At 41.3% G+C, this 27,318-nt stretch overlaps 1 protein-coding gene across 2 annotated transcripts; it reads right to left on the bottom strand.

Moving 5' to 3' along the window:
• Positions 1-1,539: 1,539 nt before the first annotated feature.
• Positions 1,540-26,942, bottom strand: LOC307117648 (E3 ubiquitin-protein ligase TRIM39-like). 2 transcript variants are annotated; one of them, XM_079802627.1, is made up of 8 exons: positions 26,826-26,937; positions 20,667-20,749; positions 17,742-18,298; positions 14,893-14,988; positions 13,040-13,273; positions 9,310-9,460; positions 3,672-3,698; positions 1,540-2,605 (listed from the first exon to the last, which is right to left on the bottom strand). In XM_079802627.1, the coding sequence occupies exons 3-8, from the start codon at positions 18,294-18,296 to the stop codon at positions 2,064-2,066; spliced, it is 1,605 nt and encodes a 534-aa protein (XP_079658753.1). In that variant the 5' UTR covers positions 18,297-18,298; positions 20,667-20,749; positions 26,826-26,937; the 3' UTR covers positions 1,540-2,063. The 2 variants fall into 2 exon arrangements, with proteins under 2 accessions (XP_079658753.1, XP_079658752.1); XM_079802626.1 differs by lacking the exon at positions 20,667-20,749 and having other exon boundaries at positions 26,826-26,942.
• Between the last annotated feature and the right edge of the window lie 376 nt (positions 26,943-27,318).

Here is a 27,318-nt window from a genome sequence, read left to right on the forward strand (position 1 = left end):
GGCTATTATATTATAGGCCTATATATTAGGCTATATTATATTATATTATTATAAAAAATGATATACCAGTTATCACTGTAAAGCTGCTTTGACACAAACTGCATTGTAAAAAGCGCAACATAAATAAAGGTGACTTGACATGACAATACTTGTACTTTTACTTTCAGTACTTGAGTAGTACATTGCACACTACTTGCAATACTTAAGTACAAAAAATGTTGAATACTTTAGTACTTCTACTTAAGTGTGGTGCTTAAAGAGCACTTCAACTTCTACTCAAGTCACTTTTTTGATAAGGAACTTGTACTTTTACTCAAGTATGTGTCTCTAGTACTTTATACATCTACACTTCCTGGTTCTAGTAAGAACTGGAGCTGCTGCGTTTTGGACCAGCTGGAGTTTGTTTATTAAGCGAGCAGGGCAACCACCCAGTAGAGCATTACAATAATCAAATAAACAAACATTTCATTTTGATGGTTTAATGCTGCCTTTCGCCAATAAAAACAATTTCAGTGTAACTGCTTAAATTATCATAAAGAATGTATCTGTTTTGGGGGAAATTCTTAATAGTATTTCTTGGTAAAGAAGACTTGTACAGTTAACAGCATTGTAAAAAAAAATCTTAGTCAAATTAAAATGTGCTTAATTTAGTGAATTCTGAATTCACAGCTTTAAATATATATATAAAGTTACATCAAGGGTTAAATAAAATAGAAATGGCACATTAACGTTAAAAGTTATAACTGGTGAAACATCTAAAGGCGTCGTATTTGGATTCAGTTCATCATAAAGAAACTCTCCATCATTGATTGTGTTTGTGCTGTTTCAGCCTCTAGAGGACGCTGTGCTGGGGAAAGAGTTGACAGTCAAGATCCCGTTCCTGAACCCGCTGTCACAAGTGTTGAGGAACGTTTTGTTCCGTATAGAGGGATTGGGAATGCAGAGCGTCAGGAAGATCCCGTATGGGTAAGACTTTCAGTGTTTAACAGCAGTTTAATTTCAGCTGTGACGTGTTCATGCACTTTAGATTGGTTCAGAAACACAGATTGTACTGCATTAAATATGATATTTAAAGAGTGAACATCTTCCAGAGAGTTGATATTGTCTTTCTGTGTGTCAGTGATGTGGAGAAGCTTGCGACGGTTACACTGATGGAGAAGTTTGTTCCCACCGTCTCCGGCTCTCAGAAGCTCCTGGCATCGATGGACTGCCGTCAGCTCACTCAGGTGCACGCATTCACTGATATTGAGCTCAAACCAAAGTCAAAAACACTGTCATTGTGAAGTTTCTAATGCTCTCGCTTCTCCTGAACAATATGCACTAGATTGAAGAGTCATCTACACTGAATAATAATATTAGTGTTTTCATTCACAATCTTTATTGTTGGATAAAAAACAATTATTCAACAATAAAGATTCTGTTTTATTCTTATCCTGTCTGTCTGTTGTAATGTTTATGTGAGCAGATGTTCATGAACTTTCATTCTCTAATGTGTTTATATAATAATTATCTGTTTAGATTATAATCAATATCAGTTCTAGAATTCAACACTTGTCTTTATTCAGATGCTGCACTTATTACAATATAAACCAAAAACCTCAACATTTCACAAGACATTCAATATTAACAGCTGGAGAGAAAAGAAAGAGAAAATGACTTCAGAGATTTCCTTATAAAATAACAATAGAAACACTCTGGAAAGTTTGGAAATGTAGCATATTATGTAGAATTTCATTGTAGATTTGAAAAGTTACAGCAAAGTATAAATGAAAGAGAAAAGCAAACAAATCTTTGTGTTGATTAGAAAATATAGACTTGTAACAAATTGACCGTTCAAATGTAGTGATGAAATATTAATTTTTTCCACAAAACATATAACTCACAAATGTTTCATTATATTTGATGTTTTATCAGTGACTGATTATTTTAAGGGCCTGAATATACAGTTTATTTTTGCACTTGTACACATTTTGTCCATCACATATTCATTTCTTTATAATTGTAGTTAAAATCTACTTGATTCCGGTTTGTGCAAATTTCCTTTTGGTATTCATTCACATATTCTAATCCAGTAAAGGTGAGATGATCAGTGGGTTTGAGTTTTCACCTTCATCATTAAAGCATGGGCTAAAATATGGATAGAGTTTCTCAGTGAAAGTCTGACCAGTGAAAGAGTAGAGATGAGATCTGGACTCCACATCATAAAAAGAGACCAGACCCTCCTCATAATCCACAAACACACCCACCTTCTCAGGTTTCACTCTCAGAGATAAAGAGACAGATGGATCATCACAAGCTAAATATTGATTCTCTTTCCTCAAAGTCAGAGCCCAGAATCCATTATCAGGTCTCAGTGTGATCTTCCCCTTCCTGTTAATGGATTCTCTGGCCACTCCAAAATCCCACTCAGTCTTTCCCTTCACCTGCACCTCATAGTAAAATCTCCCTGAACTGAATCCCTGCTTTGCCAGAACACAAACAACGGGATCAAATCTCTTTGGGTTTTCTGGGACGTTCCGCCTAATGTCTCCTAGACTGACTTGTTTTCCATCCTCAGACAGGATGAGATATGGATTCGCTGTATCAGGATCCAGAGTCACATCCACTGAGAGAGATCAGACATTATCAATCAACTTCAGAATCATGTTCAGATGTACAGTATATATTCAGGGGTGCACATAACTCGTTTGGTCTGGTTCTCAAGGGGAGAAGCTGATTGGTGCTCACACTTATCCTACACGCTGACATCATCACTTTCCTCCTGACTGCTCTCCTCACCGTCTTCTTTTCTCTTCAACATGGCAGATGATATTCCGGTTTATTTTTTCTGGATTCCGTTTATTTTTTTTAAGTTTAATTTTAAGGGTCAAATTAAATGTTAGTACTCAAAAAGCATGTCTAATTAATTTAAATATTGAAACTAACAATTTAATATAAATGTAGGGCCCTATGAAATATGTTTTTTTTTTTTTTTTTTTCAAATTCTGCCTCATTTTGACCAAATTATGTTTTTCTGTTTTAATATTTCTGGATGGTTTAATTAAATTGTAATAATCAAAAAGCATGTCTAATTCATAAAAACATAAATTTCAATGAAATGTTTTTTATCCACAAATTCTTTATGTATTTTCTTGTAATCAAATGAAGATTTGTCTTTTAATTGATGTTTTAATCATGTGAAATTAAACAATCTGTTCTGCACAATGAGCTTTACTGTTCAAATTAAAACATGGAAGGAAAATTGTGCGTGCGTGCGTGCGTGCGTGTGTGGTAAATGAAACCGCATGTCTGCCATTCATTCACACAGAGATGCGCAGACAGAGGTGAGTATCCAAACACTGTACTCAAGTTAAAGTACTAATCTGAATAGTTACTTGAGTAAGAGTAAAAAAGTATCCAATAAAAAAACTACTCGTAGTTACTAGTTACTTCATAGCATAGCTTATATAACAACAATACAATAACATGTTAATATTTAGATAGATATTGAATGTAAATTGTTATTATTATCAAAATTAGATATCCAAATCCTTAAGTAAACATGTGCAAAAGCGCTTTCCTTCACGTTTTCTGCTGAGCATCGTTTATTTGTACCAGTTATGTGCAACCCTGTATATAATACAGATTGTTAACAGAAGTATTGTGAGTGTATTGTGTCAGTCACACTGTACCTGCAAACGTCTGAGCCCACGTCAACCCTGTGAACACAGATGACAATATAATGATGAATTATTAATAGGAATAATTTCAGGTTAACAGTGAGTTCCCTTTCGAAAGGGAACTCTCGCTGCGTCTAGCTGACGCTATGGGGAACGCCCTCGGCGTGACTGGTGTCTGAAGCTACTATCGAATCACGGCAAAGTCTTTGACCGACGTCAGCCCATGACGTCATCAACGTGCGACCCGGAAGTATAAAAGGGCGCCGTGCCAACACAAACACATCTTTCTCGTCTTCAGGGACTGTCTGTTTGAACTGCTATACGAGTTAAGGTAAAACAAATTCAATTATTAATACACACGAGTGTGTATTTACTGCCTGGGATCAAGAGCATGCACAGTCAAGTTCATTTGAAGTTGTTTGTGGGTGAGTGTGAGCGGTTTTCAATCTGAGATCGCTCCACTCTAGTCTGGCTTTTTTCCTGAGGGAAGAAAGTTTGGCATCTGGGACTGGATGATGCTGTCCCGCTCAAGCTGAGGCTGAGCGTTGGCATGCATCATGGGTTCTCAGATGCGGCTCGCCGATCGTCGCGACGATCTGGCAGCTAACGAGACTAAACAGCAAGTGCTCTTAGGGATGGCTGGTGAGAGTGGTATGAATCCTCTCAGCCACCTTGACCGTGTATGCTGAGCTGATGAATGTTATGGAACGTGCTGCGGGCAGGCTGCTGCTGCCATGTTGGCGCGTTAGAGGAGAGATCGCTCGTGATAAATTGCACGATCGATTTCTCCTTGGCCATAAACCATCAGCTCAGATGAGCTTTCCATTCCTTCTTGATCTTCTTACAGAGATCGAGAGGGCATGGAAGAATCCATATTCTACCCAATGTTCATCGACATCAGCGTTTTAACTTCGCTGATGTCGAGGGGATAGGGGGATATGGATATGTGTTGGGGCTACCGACTGGCGAGGAAAGTTTGCGAACTTTTCTCGCATTTCGTGGGCATCAACACTGAAGAGCTCAAACTCTGCCTTTCTAAATCACGTTGTGCTTTAATGGCAGGGGCATACACGGCAGCGGGTCAGGCTGGTGCTGCTTTTCACACCATGGCGGTGTTTCAGGCGTACCAGGCGGACCTGCTGGAGGATCTCGACCTGGGGGCCGGGCTGTCCCCTGAGGCGGTTGCTGAGCTGCGCCGCACCACAGATCTGTCTCTCCGGGCCACCAAGCAGACTGCTGCTGCTATCGGCCGCTCTATGGCGGCTATGGTGGTTACGGAGAGGCATCTGTGGTTGGGCCTGGCTGATATCGGGGAGAGAGAAAAGGAAAAGTTTTCTCTTCGATTCGCCGGTTTCGCCTACTGAACTTTTCGGCACCTCCGTGGAGGCGGTGGTTGGAAAGTTCAGGGAGGCGAAGGCACGCTTAGCGGGATTTAAGACATGCATACCGCTGAGATCCGCGCCCCCACCCAGGCAGGCGGGACCTGGTCCTTCACGGCAGGACCAGAGTGCTAGCGTCTCCTCTCGCACCCCCCCCCCCCCTGGAGGAGCAGGGTACAGAGGAGACGGGATTCCCACGGGAAAAAGGATCTAAGGGAGGTGATCCAGGACAAACGTTCTCAACGAAGGCGTTGGGGATGGATCACTTCCCTTGAGGGCGATTACATCATAGCCCTCTCCTTTTTCCTTTTTAATGTCTTTTTATGACTTTTACCCAGGCGCTTCTTACATCAGGCCTGAGGCGGGCCTATGGTGAGTAGAACTATGTTCTGATGGCCCGCCCGGACTTGCTCAGTGAGAACGCCCCTTTCAGGCATTCAAGGGCGGTAGAACATGGTGGTGAGAACCACACAATGAGTCTTCGCTCAGCATGCCGCAGGTGAGAGTGGTCATTTTTGTGTGTTATACTAAAAATATGTATTTCTTACAGACCCCAGGTTCCTATATAGAGTTGGGTATTCATCAGAGAGTACTGTCTTCCCCTGCTTAGTTAGGCTTTAACACAGCACCATTCTCTGGGCTGTGTATGTGAGCGTGTGTTGGCTTTCCCTGGTTGGTCAAGATGGCATCAGATAGGCCACCGCTTATGGTTATCAGAAGATGGGCCTCCTCTCATATTGAGGGTAGTGTTTAGGCCACCGCTCTTTTCTTTGAAATGTTTGCGGATTACTAGGCGGTAGCACACTTTTCTGATAGAATGTAGTGTTTGTCTACCGCTTAGGGTTACTATTGTCTTCGGTTCCCTAAGCCACTGCAGGTTGGATTAGTTTGTCTCTGTTACAGCTGAGCGCTACGGCGTCAGTTGGTATGTGGATGAAGGAGGCGCGTTGCTGAGGCACCGTCACCTTTGGTTGTACACCACTTAGATCGGAGGCCTCCTCTCATTGAGAGTCGTTGGTTTAAATAGCAGTCAGTTTGTTTGTCTGGCAGTTATTTCTCGTTTTTGCGAAACTCGTACAGCTTGTAGGCTTTTACAAGCCTCCCTGGAACGGGTCCCCATAGTAATGGGTAGCTATCATGTGTTAGGCCTCAGCAGGCCTCCATGAAAACGAGCCGTAGGGTCTAATGTTACTACAACCCACATTTTGCAAATATGTCTGTCCCAGTTAGCAGGAAGGATTGCACCGTTTTCAAGATTAAACGGTGACAGTGGTAGGCCTTATCAGGCCTCTAGTAAGGCAGGTGACAATGCTTAAGCATCAAGGTACTACTAGCCTAGCTGGCTATCAGGTTAAAAAGGGGTAATTACGCTCTCCTGAAGGTCGGCTGTCAATTGTAGGCCTCAGTAGGTCTCTTGAACAAGGCGCATTATCAGTTGGAAGGCCTCAAACCAGGCCTCACTGGAGGTATGTACCAATGTGCGCATCAGGACAGCTAGCCTGGAGGCTATCAGGTTGTAGGCCTCATCAGGCCTCCCCGAAGGCCCGCTGTTAGTTGTAAGGCCTTGCTAGGCCTCCCTGAGGGTGAGCTCTCAGGTTGTGATCACTACCAGAGGCAGGTTGTAGGCCTCATCAGGCCTCCCTGAAAGCCTGCTTACTCTAAGACCTTACTAGGCTTTCCTGAGGGTGAGTTCCCAGTTTGTGGTCACTCTCAGAGGCAGGTTGTAGGCCTCATCAGGCCTCCCTGAAAGCCTGCTGTTAATTCTAGGCCTTAATAGGCCTCCCTGACTCGAACAAGGTAGTAGGCCCCATCAGGCCTCCCTAAGGTGTTCCTGGGATCCAGTCATCTGAAACAGTTAGCACGCATTGCAAACAGGTAGCAGGCCTCTCCAGGCCTCCCTAAAGGCTGCTTATCAGGTAGTAGGCCTTAATAGGCCTCCCTTGAGGGCGAGTTCCTTAATCAGGATGCTCGAAAAGCCTGCGTAGCTTGACTGTCGGGTATTAGGCCTCAATAGGCCTCCCGGAGGGTGAGCTCCCAGATTGTGGTAACTCGAACAAGGTAGTAGGCCCCATCAGGCCTCCCTAAGGTGTTCCTGGGATCCAGTCATCTGATACAGTTAGCACGCATTGCAAACAGGTTGCAGGCCTCTCCAGGCCTCCCTAAAGGCTGGTTATCAGGTAGTAGGCCTTAATAGGCCTCCCTTGAGGGCGAGTTCCTTAATCAGGATGCTCGAAAAGCCTGCATAGCTTGACTGTCGGGTAGTAGGCCTCAATAGGCCTCCCGGAGGGTGAGCTCCCAGATTGTGGTCACTCGAACAAGGTAGTAGGCCCCATCAGGCCTCCCTAAGGTGTTCCTGGGACCCAGTCATTTGAAACAGTTAGCACGTATTGCAAACAGGTAGTAGGCCTCTCCAGGCCTCCCTAAAGGCTGGTTATCAGGTAGTAGGCCCTAATAGGCCTCCCTTGAGGACGGGCTCCTTAAACAGGATGCCCGACTAGCCTGCGTAGCTTGACTGTCAAGTAGTAGGCCTCCATTAGGCCTCCTTGAGAAAACAAGGGTAACCTCAGCAGGCGGTATTGCTGTCAGGTAGTAGGCCTCACTAAGGCCTCCCTGAGGACGGAGTCCCGAGCCTGGATGCTTGGGTTTCCAGCATGGCTTGCGGTTAGGTAGTAGGCCTCTATAGGCCTCCCTGGAATACCCGCTATCAAGTAGTAGGCCCACAGGGCCTCCTTGAAGTTGAAGTTCCTGAGCTAGGCACTTTGATTACCAGTTCTCTGTGAGAACTTGTGGTAGTTGGGCCTACAGCTGGAGGTTACTCGCCAGGCAGGCTCAGCTGCTCCCCTCAATGAGGGTCGTCTATGAGTGCTCAGCCGCCTGAGCCTGGTCAGACGGTCGTAGGCCTCTCATGAGGCCTCCCTGTTAGATCAGTCATTAGGCCCTTTCGGCCTCCCTACTGCTTTGAAACACAAGCACCTGGTAGATCCTTGGTAGAGCAAGGGTTGAAAAGCACTACGCTGAGTATTGCTCTCTTGGACTTGGATAACCCGTCTCTGAGTTCCGGGCTAAGTAAGACTGCCTGTGTTTCAGTCCCTTAGCTTGGACGCCCTTTGGGCACCATCCAGAGGCTCTGTTTTGAACAGACAGGGTTGGCTAAACCGAAGTGTGAATAACACTTAGGGCACCAGGTCAGGCCTCCCTGGTGGCACTCGGGAGAACTTTTTCCCGAGTAGTGACTGGCTGGGGTTCCTTCGGGTCCCCTAGCCACATTCCCTTGAAGGGACCCCTTCATTGGAAGTAGTGGTCCCGGGCCTTCGAGCTGTCTAGATGGAACTCCACGCAGTGCGTTAGGGTTCCGTTTAGTTGTATAGCTTGGGCTATGACCGTAGGGAGTGCTGTCACTGTCAGCCCAGGACCTGAGGGGGAATCGCTCAGGTTTTTCTATGAATTACTTGAGTTGACAGTTGTCACTGCCAATGGGCAGACACTCCCCTCAGCATGGCGGCGTTGGTATATCGTTCCCCATAGCGTCAGCTAGATGCAGCGAGAGTTCCCTTTCGAAAGGGAACGTCTAAGGTTACTATGTAACCTCTGTTCCCTGAGAACAGGGAACGAGCGCTGCGTCGCGTTGCCATGCTTCAGGGCCTATCTGCCATACAGTCCCTTCAGACGAGAAGATGTGTATGTGTTGGCACGGCGCCCTTTTATACTTCCGGGTCGCACGTTGATGACGTCATGGGCTGACGTCGGTCAAAGACTTTGCCGTGATTCGATAGTAGCTTCAGACACCAGTCACGCCGAGGGCGCTCCCCATAGCGTCAGCTAGACGCAGCGAGAGTTTCCTGTTCTCAGGGAACAGAGGTTACATACGTAACCTTAGACGTTTCTCTCTATTGGCAGCATCAGTGGTGTGTAGTGAGTTCTGCTGATGTGTTAGTGTTTGTACACGGATAGTTACATCATGTTGCTTACATGTCTCTAAAGTAAGTTACAGTAATAGTGTTTTAACTGATTATAACGTGAGTTAAATTTAAACTTTACATACACTGGGTTTAGTAAGTGATTTTATCACACCAGTCTAATGCTAACATGGCAGGTTGAAGTTATGTTGCAGTTATATTTATGAACAGTGTGATCTTTTGCAGACAGAGAAAAAATAATTCACAGGTCACTGATGCTAAAATGTTATTTAATCCATAATTTTCCTTGAAATTGTTTTTTTCCTAGATAGTTAATAGCAAAATATATATATACACTGTATGATATGCACATACCAGTTTGACGGAGTTTTTCATGTAGAGTCCCATCTAGAGTTTTCTTCAGTTCAGTCAGAGCTATAATCAGAGACTTCAGATTCACATCAGAGTCAATCCTGATCTCAGTCCAGTTCTTGCTGTGTGGACGACTGTACAGAGATGAGCTCATCTACGAGAGAGAGAGAGAGAGAGAGAGAGAGAGAGAGAGAGAGAGAGAGAGAGAGAGAGAGAGAGAGAGAGAGAGAGAGAGAGAGAGAGAGGATAAAATATCTAATTTCTGAAATATTTAAATAAATGAGGCATTGTCCAATTAAATATGCACTGATTAGATTAAATATTCAGAACTGACATCTGAACGTTGGATAAAGTCAGATTCAAAGTTCTTGTTTGACTTTGTTGACATTAGAGTTAAAGGTTTTTACTGAGGGGATTCTGGATTTCTCTTTTTTTAAATCAGAAAATACTCTCAACAACATTTTTCATTTTTATTTTGTGTAACTTGATGTACTAAAATAACTGAATAACTGAAATAAAAATGAGTAAAAATTATAGACATTAAAAAAGACGTATAAAAATGAAAACAAATAAATAAAATGAAAATGACAATATAAAAGTATTACATAAAATCACTGCTTAAGAGAAACTGTCATGGCCTTTAAAGATATGTATTGCAATTTCAATCTACAGAAACTAATAGATAAGTTCACTAAAATAAACACATAAACGTGTATTTTGGATGTTTTCTTTCCACTAGTGTGAAACAACACGTTATAAAAAGCCCAAAATCTGTAAATTGACCAGCGCATAAACATCTTGCCTTAACTCATTTACCTATTGTGATTTTATTACTAGGGCTGGGTGTTGACACAAATTTCACAATTCAATTCGATTTAGATTCACAAGCTTTCGATTCGATTTTAGATTTGTTTCGATTCAATTCAATATCGATTATTTTGGAAATGTATCAGGCACAAAACATGGAACATTTTCTCAAAGAAAACAAATTTCTGAACTAATGTTGTAAACTATGGGAGTCAGCTGATTGACCTTGAGTACATTAGCCTACTAATATTGAAGGTAAAAATTAACTTAAGTTATAATATTATCTTAACAATTACATAATCATAATTCTACTCCAATTCGTTTTTTGAAATGTAAATATTTAAATAGTGGCTGTCATAAAAACAACTTGCCAGATTTATTCGTACATACATGCATTAAATATTGAAGAACATTAAAAAATGACAATGAATATCCAATGTAATGTGGTGCATATAATCTCTAGAGTTAATTTTTCTAGCTGACTAACGAGTTTATGGACACTGGATATGGTTTTTCTGAGGTAAATGTGATGTTACATGACATTGTTTACAAGCCGTTTTATTTGCATCTTTCTGTGGTTGAAACCATAGACTGTAAAACAATATGGACGTAGGTGTCCGTGACGTCACCCATAGGATTCTGATGAGCAGTTTTGAAGCTCAAAGTATGGACGAGATGGCCGTTGAAAAACTGATTGAGCGATTCTATGTGACATGTGTAGCCGGTGAGTTGGTTACTGATGTAATTAATGGGCGTGGCCAGGTAGGGAGAGGGTTTTTAAGTAGGCACCTGAAGGGAGATCTAGAGACGGGGTCCGATTTGTTGTGTGGACGCGTGTGGTCTGGCAGCACTTCCGGGTTTTGCGCGGATGCGGTCTGGGTGAGCAGGTAGGCTGAAGTGAACCTCGATTTGTTTTGTCACTTATTAAATATTGTTAAATTAAATGAGGTGTTTTTAACGTAGATGCAAACATTGTGCTGTCCGGCAGTACTGCTGTGGCTGAGTGTCCGCGGACATGGTCTTGTGAGCAGGTAGGATGAGTGAATCGATGGGATGCATATCCATAAAGCCTTGTTTACTAAAATGAGGTATCATGTTTTAGTGCACTGCAGATGCAGAGAGCGTGGGTCTGCATGCCGTTAGTCACGCCCGTTTTCATGTGATCGTGAGTTGGTGGCCGTGTGGCCGGTAACTGTAGAAGTTTTTTATATAGTGTCTGCAAATGTTTTTATTCTTTTTAGGATTAAAAAGTAAAACTATGTATTGTGTGTATTTTTTTGGTGTATAGTAATTTGTGTTTTTGTTTGTTTATTAGGCTTAGTTGATCGCTGTTCCTCCAGGGTTTGTTTTTGTTTTATTTTCCTCAGCTGGCCAGTCCCCGTATGTGCGCGCTGTTTGCCTCCAGCGCAGTGAGAAATTATGTTTGTACTGAACTGGACTGGCTAGTGAGGTGCTCTTTTTTTCTGTTGTCTTTTATTTGTTTTTGTTTGTATGCCATTTCCCAGCCTCGTATTGCCAGCCAACCTTTTTACCCATACTACCGTATGGATGCTTTGAAACCACATTAATTCATTTGCATGAGATTTATGGTTGCCGTGGAGTGTACGTTTTCCTGGTTTGATTTATAGTTTCTTTTGAGTGGTTTTCCTTTGGTGTAATATGATTTTTGGGAACACTTATGTAATTCGTTTTTCTCTTTATTTCGAATTATGTGTGATTTAAGCTGGGATTGTGTTGGGGTTTATGGAAGGTTGGTTGGTCATTGACATCTTTGAAGGGGGAATTTAACTTTTTGTTATTTGTTGTTTTTTTCTGTGTTGATTAAATTCATTTTGTTATAATTAATTTTGTATAAATAAAATAAGTTATTTTTGTCAGGAAAGTGGTCGCCCTTTGTTACACATGATACGATTTCGGTAAGTTGTCCTGTATCTTTTAACACACTTTCAGAAGCTCATTCATGTTTATTATAAATATTTTGCGCTGTTACTGGTATTAAGGCGGAAGAGAAGATCTGTTCAAGTTTGCTCTGCGTTTCCTCTTGAGCTGAGCGGCAGAGCGATCTCACGCCACAGCGCCAAAACTGTATTTATATTTTTGAATTTCGTTAAAAAAAAATAGACGCAATTTGAAATCTGAGACTTTGTTTCACATCAATAGTAATAAAGCACAAAGATTGTTGCAATTTATTGGATTGGAGGCGTGCTACAATGATTATTTCATTCATTAACTGAAAACAGGATGAGTAATCGATTCTTTGGATTTAAAAATCGATATTGTTTTATAAAAGTAAGAATCGATTAAAATTGAGAAATCAATATTTTTTATCCAGCCCTAGTTATTGCTGCTTCTTTCTGTTCTGTATGATTTCTAAAGCATGATAAAATGGTCAGAGCCTTTGTTTTACAATGTCTTACAGCCAAAGCTGTGACCGTCAAGCCTTGATCAGTATCAGCACCTCTTGTGACTTTAGGAATTACAAATGGTGGAAAGAAAGAGTGGGTTTGAACAGGAAAGCAAAAAGTCTTTGTTGATTTTCATTCTTACAGAAACTGTAAAGCTGAAATAACCTTTTTATGAAAAACCTTATATCTCTGGGACACTAGGTGGCTCTGTGTTCAAACTTCTCAGTTTCCTTCAGGACATGCTGACAATGAATCCTACCAAATTCGATATGTCAAAGTGTTAAAAACAGTCAGTATTGACGCTTTTGGCATGACCCAAGGAATCTGAGACCCCAAGCTCTTAATTTTCTGATAAACAGTTCAAAAATTTCGGTGCACCTCTTTTGCTGTGGCTTGTTTGGGACTATTGTCATTGGAGAAATAGAGCAAAAACAGAATATGATCATGTGACTCAAGTCCCCCACCTCTGGTTTGTCCTGTAATATTGTACATGATGGCTGATGAGACAGATGTTGACTGACCTGTAGGAGTTTGAGATGATCGTCAGTGTGTGAGAGCTGCTCCAGCTCAGTGTTTCTCCTCTTCAGCTCAGTGATTTCCTGCTCCAGCTCTTTAATGAGATCTTCAGCCTGTTTCTCTGCTGCTTTCTGCTGTTCCTCCATCATCTTCAGCTGCTCAGACTGACATCTCTCAATGGAGCGGATCAGATCAGTGAAGAGCTCAACAATGGAGGATTTCTCTTTCTCTGTGTTTCTCTGATGAATGACAACAGTTAAACGATGTTCCATTTGTTAATCGATTATGTATTCACATATTATTTAAAGGAATACTTCACCACAAAATGAAACTTCTCTCATCATCAATTAAACTCTTACTCTTCGCCTCTTACTCAACTCTTTCCCCACCAGCAATTTTTTAAAAAGTTGCCAATCACTGCCAGCATTTTTGATAATTTTCACAAAATTTCCATGCCCCCCAGAATAGAGTTTAATTCTATCTTAATGTATTCTTTTTTATCAACTGGGTAAGTTTAATAAAAAAAACATTATTTTGAGCAAAAATGCATTTTTGGATCAGATTCAGAAAGATGGTCAAAACATAGACTCGATTGAGCTCATCAACACCCCCAAAGCTTTATAGTCCTATAGCTCGTCCTGGGTCGACATTTCATTAGGGTAACATGAGCAGTTTTGATTTCTGTTTAAAGGTCCCGTTTTTCCTGTTTTTTTGAAGCTTTGATTGTGTTTACAGTGTGCAATATAGCACGTGTTCATGTTTCGCGTGTATAAAAACACAGTATTTTTCACACAATTTACTTATCTGTATACCGCTGTTTTCACTGTCCTCAAAACGTCTTGAAAGATTTCCCTGTTCTATGAAGTCCCTCCTTCAGAAATACGTAACGAGTTCTGATTGGGCCAGCGGTTCCCGTGTTGTGATTGGACAGCAGCTTAGCGCACGTTACCCGGAAAGGTCACGCCTCTTACCATAACGGGGAGATGCATACACTCAAACTACAGCGTCCCTGGCCAAAGAAAGGTGATTTGACTCCGGGATGAAAATAACAGCGTCTCAACAACATGGCGACAAACTCACTCTACAAACGCAACCGAACGCAACACTTCCTCTTCTCCACGAGGGAGCAACAAGACCACGCCCCCTTTTCCGCGTATTCTTGTGGGCGGAGGTTAGTCAACAAACTGTTCTACTGACGTCATTAAAGCAGGAAGTACAGGGATGTAGAACAAACCGGCCGTTCACTGTAGGCTTTGAAAGGGAACTTCTGTTAAATAAAATATCTCGCTTGGCATTGAACTTTGAGCTTTATAATTTTACAGGCATTATTTATGCTCTAACAGCAACATTACACACTAACTAAAGTTTGAAAAATGGGATCACGAAGAACAGGACCTTTTATGTTGATTGCATTATTTTACATATGCATATGCTTACATATGCAATCACTTGTTTCTGGTTCTTCTTCACCTGTGTTTTGATCAGGAGATTCAGTTCTCAGCTCTTTCAGATGATGTAGAATAGCAGAAAGCCGTACATTTCCGTCAATGGCGGGGAAAGAGTTAAAATGTGTGATTTTCAGTGTAACACAAAACAAATGTTCATGCTGCTCTTGAGGACGAGCTGTCAAAGCACTCCAATAGAACTGCATACAACTCAAGTGCAATAAACCAAGATTACTAAAATATGGTAGAACTCTCAATTTATTCAACACCTTTATTAATTAGATTGAAATATTATGACGCATAACATTTTTTGTAGATGTATTTTTTGATAGGATAGTTGGAGAGTGAACAGAAAGTGAAATCGGAAGTGACCATAAGTCCGGATATGAACTTGGGTTGATCGAAGCACAAACCTTTCTCATCTCTACTGAGTGTTTGATCTCTTGAATCTTTTTCATTCTGTCCTGGATCGTCTGATAAATGTCTGTCTGTGTCTGAACCAGCTGATTCTACATACAGAGAAAAACACAGACGCATTTATCACTGAATATATCTTTCCATCTTCTGACAGTCTTACATGTCAATGTCAAGACACAGGAAAGAAAACATTTAGGTTACTAATGTAACCCCTATTCCCTGAAGGAGGGAATGGAGACGTTACATCGGACTGAACTGACATAATGGGATCTCAACTTTCAGTGGTAACAGAATAAGCCAATGTACATTGGCAAGTTAGATTTGCATCACAAGCCCTTCCCCGCTTCTGGGTATACTGTATAAGGCAAACTCTCACATTAAGTTTTCTGCTGAGGAGTCGAGACGGACTCCCTGCCGTTTCAGCGGAGATACAGGAGTTGTGGTGATGGGACGCAACGTTACATTAGTAACCTAGAGTTCCCTATCAGTCATTCAAGTTTAATGTTATGATGGTCTGAACTGATGTATTGGGATCCCTTTGGAAAGTGTTACAACAACTGCCCAGAGTAAGCCGCCTATTCCCCCTGCACCTGTTGGGGCGGAAGAAAGGACATGGCTTTGCACAGAGAATGTCGATCACTTGTGTTCCTTCTGACCCTATACAGTGAGACTACTTGATAACACTGGGAAAGCGTGCCTATTCCAACCAGAAAGGAATGCTACGGAAACCACATCCTGCCCGTAGGGAGATAATATGTGGAGTTAAACATATAGACTGTCGATTTGGCCAGTGCTACATATGAAAGATCTCTATGGTAGAACCCGCTTTGTTCAGGGGTGGAGTCAATACTGTTACAGAGTTGGCAGAGGATAACCTAGGAAAGTAATCACAACATGTAGGCATCTAGTCTAGTACAGGGGCCGACCAACCTGGCATACACAGAAGTACTAGACCTGGCATCAGCATCTGACTGGCGAGGATGCTGGAGGAACTCCACCAGGGTTTAACAATTGGGGAACTCACCTGAGGAGCAGAATAGGCACTCGTATCCCGTCCTCAGAGGGGAATGGCGCAGCAAGAGAGACCGAGCCAGCCTACCCAGCATATTACCTGTTTGTACCAACACACAGGAAGAAACTGGCCCCACTCTGAGATTGTAGAATCTCGTGAATGTGTTAGGTGTTGCCCAGCACTCAGCTCTACATATGCCTGCCAGAGAGGTGCCATGCGCCAATGCCCAGGAGGAAGCAACACTCTGAGCAGAGTGAGCTCTCACTCCAAGGGGGCACGGCTCGCCTTGGGATTAGTAAGCCAAGCAATGGCATCCACTTTCAAGTGGGCCAACCTCGATTTGGAGACAGCCTTTTTCTTCTACTGGCCTCCATTGCAGACAAAGAGCTGTTCTGAAGTTCTGCGTGAGGTCCACGTACAAACACAAGGTGTGAATAGGACACAGCAATGCAACTGACATGGCTGAGGATTAAATCGACTAAGCTGGCATTCTTGGACCACTAGCGTGGACATCGACTGCCTATGAAACCGCTGTGACTTTCATTGCCCTGAGGGCGAGGTCCATCGCTGTCTAAAGCTCCTGTATCAACCCTGCACCAGCTCTACCCTTGTGCAGCTCTTTTTTTGGTTTGACCTCATATACCTGCAGGAGGGCTATAGCATGCAGGGCAGAGGTGGGCTGTACAGCGGTGCTGTAAGCCTTGGCTGAGAATGTAGCCGAGAACTTACAGGCCTTGGATGGGAGACACAGACGACCCTGCCAGGTAGAAGCCTTTTGCGGGCATAACTGCACCACAACTGCCCGCTCCACTTGAGGGATCTCCACGTATCCTTTGGCCACCCCGCCATCGAGGGTAGTGCGAGCGGAGGAGGCAGCGGAACGGTTTCTGGCAGAAAAAGGTGCCTTCCACGACATTGTGACTTCCTCGTGCACTTCCGGGAAGAAAGGGACTGGATTGGGAAGCTGCTGTTCACCGTGCGCCGCCCAGAGACACCAATCATCCAGCCGGCCCGGGAAATCATGCCAGTCAGTTCCAGGTTGGAATCAAACAACATTGCTACTCTCCCCGAAGGGGACAGAGCAGTTGAATCTTCAGTTGATCAACACCGGGTTCTCTGCGGGAGCCCCGAATGAGATGCTGGGTCCCCATGGGAAGGACGAGCAACCGCAGCAGGAAGCGCCACAGCCTGTGATGTGAAACATGAGTGGGAGAGCTCCCACTGTAATCCGCAGATCACCCTGTGTATTAACCGAAGGGGCTCTCTGCTGCGTAGAAAGACCAGATCGGGGAATAGAAGAGGGGAATCCACCTTTTTCAAGGTATATCAGTGAGTGCATGACTCATGAACGAATGTTACCTCAGCATGCTTGGGCTGTCAGACGAGGCCAGGAAATGACCACATCCCTTTTACATAAATTGCTCTTTAGATGTTAAAGCGCCCAGCGGTACAGCCACTGCACTTAACCGTGCAAGCACTCAGCAACCGTGATCTCCGCTGGAATGTGACATCACACCAACACAGGAACAGCTTCCCTCTTGTTTAGTAGACTCACTGAATGATGATCGAAGAGCAGAGTGAAACAATGTCCGCTCTGCTCTGAAGCAAAAGCTTAATGTGTGAGTTTGCATGCTTCCTTATATGCCCGGAAGCGGGGAGTGGCTTGCGATGCAAATCTGACTTGTTGGCTTGTTCTGTTGCCACTCAAAGGTGATTGAGCCCTCAGGCAAGATCCCTATATGTCAGTTCAGTCCGACGTAACATTGAATGTGACTGACTGATAGGGAACTGCATTTCATGGGGTGTTAAAGTGTTTTGTCTGTATCTCTTTACCTTCTTCTCTCGACTCTCCTCCTCTATAGGAACAGTGTTGTGAGTCCTGTGTTCTCCTTCAGTGCAGAACAGACACACACACGTCTGATCATCTCTGCAGAACAGCTCCAGAGGTCTCTCGTGTTTCTGGCAAATATAATCCTCCAGATTTTCCACAGCATTGATGAGTTTGTGTTTCTTCAGACGTGGGACTCTGAGATGAGGCTCCAGATGAGTCTCACAGTAAGAGCTTTGACACATCAGGCAGGTCTTCACAGCTTTCTGCTTTCTTTCATCACAGAAGTCACAGAACACCTCAGGTTCTCCTAGATTGAGCTTCTCCTTAAAGTGTTGCGCAACCTCTCTGAGTGTTGTATTAATCTTGAGATCAGGTCTTTTGCTGAATGTGTCTTTACAGAGTGGACAGAAGCAGGGATGTGTGTCCGTCCAGCACTTGCTCAGGCAGGTTCTGCAGAAGTTGTGTCCACATGGAGTGGTGACTGGATCAGTGAACACTTCCAGACAGATGGAGCACAGGAGCTCCTCATTTAGTGCTGGACCACTGGAGGACGCCATGGCTGAAAAGATAAGTAATGACAATATATTATCTACACGGCTAAAGAGAGCAATTTTGATAATTATATGCACTGAATAAATTAGGCTATGGATTTTGCATGTTAAATACTCAGTGCTGGGGAGTAACTAGTGACATGTAACGCAGTTATGTAATTTAATTCCAAAACAAATGTAACTGAAAAAATGTGTAATTAAATTTCAGCTACTTATGAAAATGTTAATGATTAAAAAAGGATATATCTGAATATTTTCTGTAAAAAGCTAGGATATGTTTAATAATATTAGTTTGTTGCTTTGCCTGTTTTTGATGTGCGCGAGGTCTCCTGTCATTTAAAGGCTGTTTAGTAAAGCAATGCTATTCTGATGCTTTTGATTGCACCACGTCTGCCAATCACATCAATCCACATTGCCCCTGAAAGCTTTAGGCTACAATCTGTCTGAGAGTTGCCACTATGGTGAGGGATAAAAATGCATTCCAGTGCTGGAAATTTAAAAATAATTTCATGCAGAAATCAGAAAAGGGCGAGAATATAACAAGACAGAGCAAAATATGTTGGCCAGCTATTAAAATGCTTTATACATCGAAGGTTTCAATGTTGAACCTGAGGAAGCATCTCCTATGATGAATGTTAACATGAAGCGCCACCTAGAGGAAAAATCTCTTGAGTAGTTTGTCCCGTTATGATTTATTTATCAAACAACGATTGGAGTCTAAAACATATTTTAGGGGGAATATAACTTTATTTTATTTTTTTATTGTTTATGACAGCTACACAGTCTGTTTGGGTTGAATCTATTCTTGATTCTGTTATTGAGAAATCAATATTAGGTCTTATATGGTATAATATTTTCTAGAGGTCGACCGATTCATCGGTTTTGCCGATTAATCGGCACCGATAGTTTATTGGTGGAACAATCGGTTATCGGCAAAAATCCACACCGATAGTTTTTCCGTGATGCGTCCGTTGCTGGAGCGGCTGAGAAGGGTGCGCTGTTATTACACACTATGAGAGAAGGGCCTGCTGCCATTGTATAGCGCGAGAGCGGCCTCTAGAGGCAAAAAAAAAAACTCACTGACGCCTTGTGTTTTCATTCACACGTGAGGCTGCTCGCTGCAAGGAAAGCACACGCTGCACGGAGAGCGCTGACATGTCAGATGCGGGTTTAAAACACGACAGCGAAACGGTATGAATACTGAACACTGCAGTACTTGTTGCCAAATCATTATAAAGTAATTCATTTCTTGACTAGATGCTGCATTAACAGGTAAAGAACAGCAGTGTGTATGTTTGTCGACGAGGCTGAGAGGACGCTAAAAAATAAGCAGTACCTCAAGCAGTTAAAACAATGTGATAAAAACACACGCAAGTCCGACGCAAATGTTGCATATATAAAACTAGTGATGTGAGAAAGCAAACTGTATCGTCATGCTGCCGACAGAAACATAAACAAAGCAGAAGCACATTCGTTTTTTATTAGATACTTGCATTCTAAAAAAGCTGACTGTTTGGATTTATATGAAATTGTAACACCACAATAAGATTCCATTTGTAACATTAACTACGGTTAATAAATGCTATGGAATTATTGTTCATTGTTAGTATGTTAATTTCAACATTAAATTGAGTTTGAATGTTTATTTTATCTGGTAACCTTGGTTAATGCACTATGAACTAACATGAATGATCAAGGTACAATATTGCTCTTATTAAATGCTGTAAAAATGCATAAGGCATATAGTTCATGTAAGCTAACACATCCTTGTTGCATAGGGACTTGCATAGTGTTACCTATGATATGTGCATGCATGTTTCTAGGTTATAGGTAAAGAAACAAATTTGACCTGTAATATTTAATGTTTAAATTATTTTCTGAAGAATTTCTGTTAGAACTTCTTATTTTAATATTCATATTTATTTGTTATTCATTTAGCATATTTTCATGGATCAGTACTGTTTTTTTTTTCTTGTTATAAAGTTCAGCACTGTTTTACTTATGTTTTTTTATCCAGTATCCATTTTAAAAACTATCAGTCGATTAATCGGTTATCGGCAAGTGCGGTCCAACCCAGTTATCGGTATCGGTAGAATCCACTATCGGTCGACCTCTAATATTTTCCCTTCATACACACAAAGTAGTAAAAAGACTAGTATGCAGATTTTTACTCATTTTTTTGTATCAGTTAGAAGAAAAACATGAAATTAAGGTTGAACCACTGTAGTCACATGGATTATTTTAACAATGTCTTTCTGGACCTTGAAAGTGGTCATTAAATTGCTGCCTACGGAGGGTCAGAGAGTCTCAGATTTCATCATAAATATCTTCATTTGTGTTCTGAAGATGAATGAAGGTCTTTTTGGGTGAACTAACACTTTAACTTCTGGTCTGAGACGCTGGTCTGTCATTTCTGATGAATCTGTGGCACTGCAGCTGATACTATTGAGAAGAACAAACTGAAGAAAATAAACAGAAACTAAATATGCGTCTCTGAGAGCCACAAAACTGAAACATTTTAATACCATCATAAGATCTTTTATAGAAGACAACACAATAACTAAATAAACACCAAGTGTCATTTCTGTTTAATGGAGTTACCCAGATAGCAATGAGTCGGCGGACCACCGGCGGTGATCCGGCGGCTGTAGAAGCGTCAGAATTGCGTAATCGCAAACACGTTTGACGGCGCACCGCCGGCGGCAGCCGGCTTCCTACCGCCTTCGTTCCGCCGCCGGCCCGCAGGCAAACCGCCGTTCCGCCGCCTTTATACCAGAAGGCGGCCCGGCGGAGGCAAACGCTTTTTTCGAGCGATCTGCCTCCGCTTATTGTGTAATAAATAATATACATTTATTTATTTATTATTCATATATTTGTAACATGCAGTTTATGATGGATAATAATTGAACAAACCAGATAAATTCCCATTTGGCATTTTTATTCCACATTTCAAAGTACAGTAACTGTCAATGATACAAGATAATATAAATGAAATACAAATAACAGACAATAAATAAGCTTAAATAGGCCTATAAATAATTAAAAAAAAAAACATTTTTACTAAAGAACCTGCATGTTTAAATTAAATTTGGTTTAAAAAAAAAAAAAAACAGCCTTACAAGCAAATTATAACACTTACAATATCTGTTAATAACAAAGAGGTCAGCTCTGGGATGAAAAGAATTAAACACTAAAAAAAAAAAGGTTCTATATTGCACCAAAAATGGTTCTTGGCTCGTAATCATAGGGGAACCTTTTTTAGTGCTATATAGCACCAATTTTGGTTCTTCAGCGGTTCTTCAGAGGTTCTTCACCGGTTCTTTGACTAAGGTGCTATATAGCACCTCTGAAGAACCGCTGAAGAACCACTGAAGCACCAAAATTGGTGCTATATAGCACTAAAAAAGGTTCCCCTATGATTACGAGCCTTTTTTTTTAAGAGTGTACCATTAAACATTATATCAAATAATGAGGATATTTGGTACCAAAGAATGTGCAGGATACCAAATAAATCGAGGTATAACATCACATTTAACAAGCCATTTCTAACAATAGGATAAATGGTAATAATTTAGAGTAAAGCTCTGGAGAAGAATAGAACAGTAGTAGAACAGACCATTATAACAAGCCTGACTATGGGTTAGGGTTAGGGTTAGGCCTAACCCTAACCCCGACCTCCAGAATGAGGCAGCGCAAATTGGCTTATCTTCAGTGATTTCTTGTGCGCCTATATAAAGGACAAACAACCTCGCCATCCCATATCCATCCAAGGAGCTGCCTTCAAGGCAGGGTCACAGGGAATAAAAAAAAAAAGTAATTTCCACAGTGAACAGTGTGGATTGGGTGAGTGTAGCCTGAAACTTCTGGCTTCTTTAGGGGTCTTGATGTTACTGACTGCAGGATAAAGAAAGGGTTCCAGGTGTCAGTAGTCAGCCTAGGTGTAAGAGGTCGGCTGTGGGTCCCTCTCAGCTGTGCGGCATCTTTTTCCGCCTTCACGATCAGATGTTCCTTTCAGGTAACGCATAACGTTAACCTGGACCGCCTCATCAGTGGCATCCTGGGTTGCCGGGATCTTCCGGATGGCTCCTGTAGAAAATACAGATCTGTCATTCCATTTGAATGGCATAAGGCCACACACATCTACTTAAATATATATCAAATTTATATATTTATATATATATATTACTTTGAACAATGGTCTTCAGGAACATGTCTCTAAAACATGCTTTATCCCCTACACCAGTCCAGGTTGTATTAATGGAAAGGTGATTAGAGAAGATACTCTGAAGCATTCGCCACACGGTTGTTTTTAGGTCCCTCCCACATTTGATTGCCAAAAACCGAAGCTGAAAATACAAAAAAGTGTTACAAATTACATATCTCTGAAGCTTCTCATACATAAATATAAAAATGTGACAGGCTGTGGATTCAGACTGTAGAATATGCAGTGTACAATCTTAAATTTTACTTTTTAGATTACCCTACAGCATTATAAACAAAATCAGCACACTTACTGGAGCTCTTTATCCTGCCTCAAACTGTTGTCAAGCAACGCCAAATGGGTTGTCTAGGGGGAGTAACAGACCCCCTGGCAGGGAGAACTCTCCAAAAGACACATTGGCACTGAAATGTTGCCGCATAGTGTCCATTTTGTTGTCCATGCTACGCACAACATCGCCAAACTCTCCAAGACGTCGCAGCATTAGTATCTGCACCTACAGGGGTTCACCGAATAAAAGAATAAAGCAGTCAGTCCTGGTCCCTCAACTACTAAACTATGACATTTACAACTAGGTCTACTACATGTACAGGTGGCCCCAGTGGGAATTAAACCAACAACCACAGGTGTTGTTTGCAAGTTGTACCTGATTGCCCAGTACGAGCAAACGTCGTCAACATTGTTTCACTTGCTTCACCTGCTCTTGAAGTGAGCCGCTGCCATCCGAAGCTACAAAATGAAAGGCATTTGGTAATTTTGGACCTACATCACAGTCAAAGAAGTAAAATTTAAGAAAGAGTGCATGTTCTCACCTGCTCGTGCATTGCTTTCCCTCAGGGCTTGGTTCTCATTCTGGAAATCTACATTAAAAAAATATATATATATATATATATAAATAACTAAATAACTAAAGGCACAATTTTCCATACTGTTTAAGTTTCCAACAGCTGCAATTTCCTGTTTGTCCATCTCAACTCCTTTCAATATTCTTCTCCTTATAGCCCAGTAACTAGACATTGTGACTAACAATTTATTTACCTTGAAAGCCGAAACGATTGTCCAACAGTAGGTCTCTTGGATGAAGATAACCGATTGTGCTCTGGTCAAGGTATCTGCAAGAAAATGTGAACAAAACCACATTGTTAACGTTATATACAGAATATACAGTAGCTATGCTGTGGGGGGGGGAAACTGGTCAGCCAAATGTGGAACAGTAAAATGTATTCATTCAGTGTAGTGATTCAAGTAAACTGCATTGTCCTCAAACATAAAAAGTACAGCAGTTCAGAGAAATAACTCATAAATCACCTTAAATGCTAGAAGAACAGTAGCAACACAGCACATGTTAGCTAACACTTGCTAAAACTGACCTAGCAGCATGCTTGTTCGGACTAACAAAATAATTTAAATAACCTATATACATCATTCTGTTTTGTTAAAAAACACCAAAAGTTAAACTTAAGTCTTTCTAGATGTAAAGCTTTGGCTAATTTACCTACAGTAGCTAGATACATTTTAACATGTAGAACATGCTTGAACTCAGTGTGTAAAAAAGGCGAAACAGCACGTGTTAGCACTGTGTATTGTGCTCTAGACTAGCAGCGTGCGTGTCGGCACAAACAAATTAAAACAACCTACCGGTTAGGGGTGGTGAAAAAAATCAATTATCGATTAATCGCGAGTATGTTATGGACGAGCATGAATCGATCATTAAATTTTCAAAAATCGATTTTTTTATTTATCTAAACCTGACACTACCACCGTGTGTGTGTGTGTGTTCATTAGATGAATGTAAATCTGTCGTTAATGCTGAGATGATTCTGAGGGAACACTCTAGAAATCCTCCCGCCTCGCCTCCTCTGGAGCTCAGGCACATTAGCATTAGCGCGTTAGCACGGCTCAGATTCGCGCACAAACACCGAATAAACGCCTTCAATCCGCAGATTTATGAGCGCTTCAGATGAGCGAGCGCGACACACATCGACGCGCACATTCGCGGGAATTAAGGCGATCCTGAGGACGCGATGAGCGGATCTCACACACACACACACACACACACAGCCGGACTGATGCTGGAAACACACCGCCGCTCCGCTGCACCGACCCGCGGCTCCCGCTCACGGAACCGAACGGGCCTCGACACTCCTCCGACACGAACCCGTTTTTCTTCTGTCGTTTTTTCCCCTTTTGTCTTTCTCACGTCAGGAAACGAACGAGAGGAGCTCGAGCGTTCCACGCGCTCCCGCCCCCCTCACGCGCGCACCGCATCCATCACTATTGACATTTTGTCACTGTATTCTACAGTACAGTATATAAGCTGAAGCTACAGTAAGTTGTTCAAAAATGTTCATTTTGTCTTCTTAATGATTAAATTGGACAATTTTCTTCTAGAAAGACAAGGTGTTTGGAGAAAAAACTTCTTCTTTACCTTGACATGTTTCGACTGCAACCTGCAGTCTTCCTCCACCTGAACACGTTGTCTTTCTAGAAGAAAATTGTCCAATTTCTACAGTATGTTGGTTCTGATCTACTTCCTAAAGGAAATAAGCCTTTCATTTATTTGTTATTGTTTAGTTCAACTTGATGAGTCACAACACAATGTGATGTATTCATTTCTGTGTAACTACACGACACTACACGACAAGTGCTTTGAGTTGTTGTTACTCAATAAAAGAGTTAAGTAATTCAGTAGCTGACTTTTTTTTTATACCGCAATCACTTTGTAGTGTATTTTCGTTTACTGTTGTGAAATGGAAAATCAATAATCACTAATCAAGAATCGTTAATAATCGTAATCGAATCGAATCGGGAAATCAGACAGATTAACCACCCCTACTACCGGTATATACATCAAAAATGAACATAATATTGTGTTACACAAAAAGGAAACATGTACTTACTTAAACGCTCGTAGTCGAGGATATTTTCTGATCTCCTCTCTTCAAATACTAAAACCGTGTGATGAGTTGCCGGCCGCTGTTGGTAAATCTGTTTCATACGTTTTTCCGGTTTGTCTTCCGTCTTTTTTAGGTATACTGCCCCTCTCGGCCGGTGGAGGTACTTCTCTGTTTGGTTTGGTTTTATTTTTATTTAAATTAGTACATTTATAGACAGTACAATACAAAAAGTACAATGAGAGAAAAATAAAAATAATAAAGCATTGTGGTACAGTTCCGAATATGTAGAACAAAGAATAACAACAAATATAACAATGTATATAAAATAAATAATAAAAATAAGAATTCTGAGATAGAAAATACTTTATAATATTAAGGCAGTCACATGAAATTGAAAAGCTTTCAGGTTTCTGTTTTTGTAAGCTTTTTGTTTTGCGACCTCATGTTTGAAAGGGTTTCAAAGTATATTGTAAAAATCAGCTTTATAAAAGGTAATATTAGAGGGCTTCTTTTGAGTTATTCTTGTCTTATGAATGTATAATTTTTCCTAAATAATTAATAATATATTTTTGTTTTTCAGAAAAATATGGGTTTTGAAAACAAAGTAAAATGTCATGAAGTTCTAAGTTCTAATTTTTTGTCATGTCTATTTTAAAGTCAGTCCAAAAAGAAATAGAAAAAGGGCAATACAAAAATAAAAGTGTTCAATATCCTAAAATGAACTTTCAAACTTTCTTAACCCTCCTATTATGCTAAAAAAAAAAAAAGTATTACATCCATTATGGGTCAAATTGACCAACACTGTTTAAACACACTCAACATGCAAATAATCAAGTGAAAATTTAAATGTAATTTCCTAAACCTAACCTTATCATGGAATCAAGAGTCAAGAATCTGTTATAAACCCTAATGGCTTTGGAGCAAAAAAAACTAATATTTGATATAATTCACATATAGGCTAGGCTATTATGATTTTATAATCGCTTCAAATGTGAGAACTAGTTAAAATGCTGTCAGTTCCACTCTATTTCCCAACAAGCCAAACATAGCCAACGTGGCTGGTCGAATTTGAGAGTAGAAATCCTTGTATATCAAAGCGGCTTGCCGCCAGCCGGCCGCGGTCCATTAGGCGGAGGCAACCGCCAGAGAAAATGAAGCCGGCGGCCCGCAAGAAATGGGAGTGACGTATTCGGCGGCAAACGTTTCATCACCGCCAGCGGGACGCACCTATAGCCGACAGCTTAGGGCCGGCGGCAAAAAGAAGCCGTGCCGATATTTTTTGCTATCTGGGTATGATTTTCACTGAACTTCGTTTATTCTGTCTGCAGTTCACACACTTCCTGTTTCTGATATGTGACACAAACATTCTTATATTGCATCATGACATTAAACTAGTGAACTTACATTCCCATCGCTTACCTGTGAGTGAATATCGGATCTGATCGTTGATTTCAGAGTTTCTGAATGTTGTTGTGAAGAAGCTTCAGGTTCATCTGTTCAGTTTCACTTTCACTGAAGTCTTCACACACATGCAGTGATGTCATAGAGCTCCGCCCATAATCATGAATATGAAGCAGTTCCTGATTCATCCCTGATGAAAACAGTGTAAGAAACTGTTAGAATATTATGTGTAGTTTTGTTAAGTTCCTTAATTTTTTATGACAACAGTGGCAGATATCAAGTTATTATCACAGTTTATACAATTGCCGATTGTTAGAAGTGGCACACACTTAACATAGAGTAAAACAATATATAAAGGCTTTTGTAAAGTTGCTAAAAAATAAACGATGAAGGCATGGTAAAAATTTTTTTAAAAAAAATCCATAATTGTTAGTTGTTATTAAAGCCGACCCAGGGGCCTAACTGCAGACAGTGCAGATATCGCAGGATATTGTGACACATTTCAAATCAA

Source organism: Gobio gobio (genome assembly GCF_949357685.1).
Source record: "Gobio gobio genome assembly, chromosome: 21".
Classification (NCBI taxonomy): Eukaryota; Metazoa; Chordata; class Actinopteri; order Cypriniformes; family Gobionidae; genus Gobio; species Gobio gobio.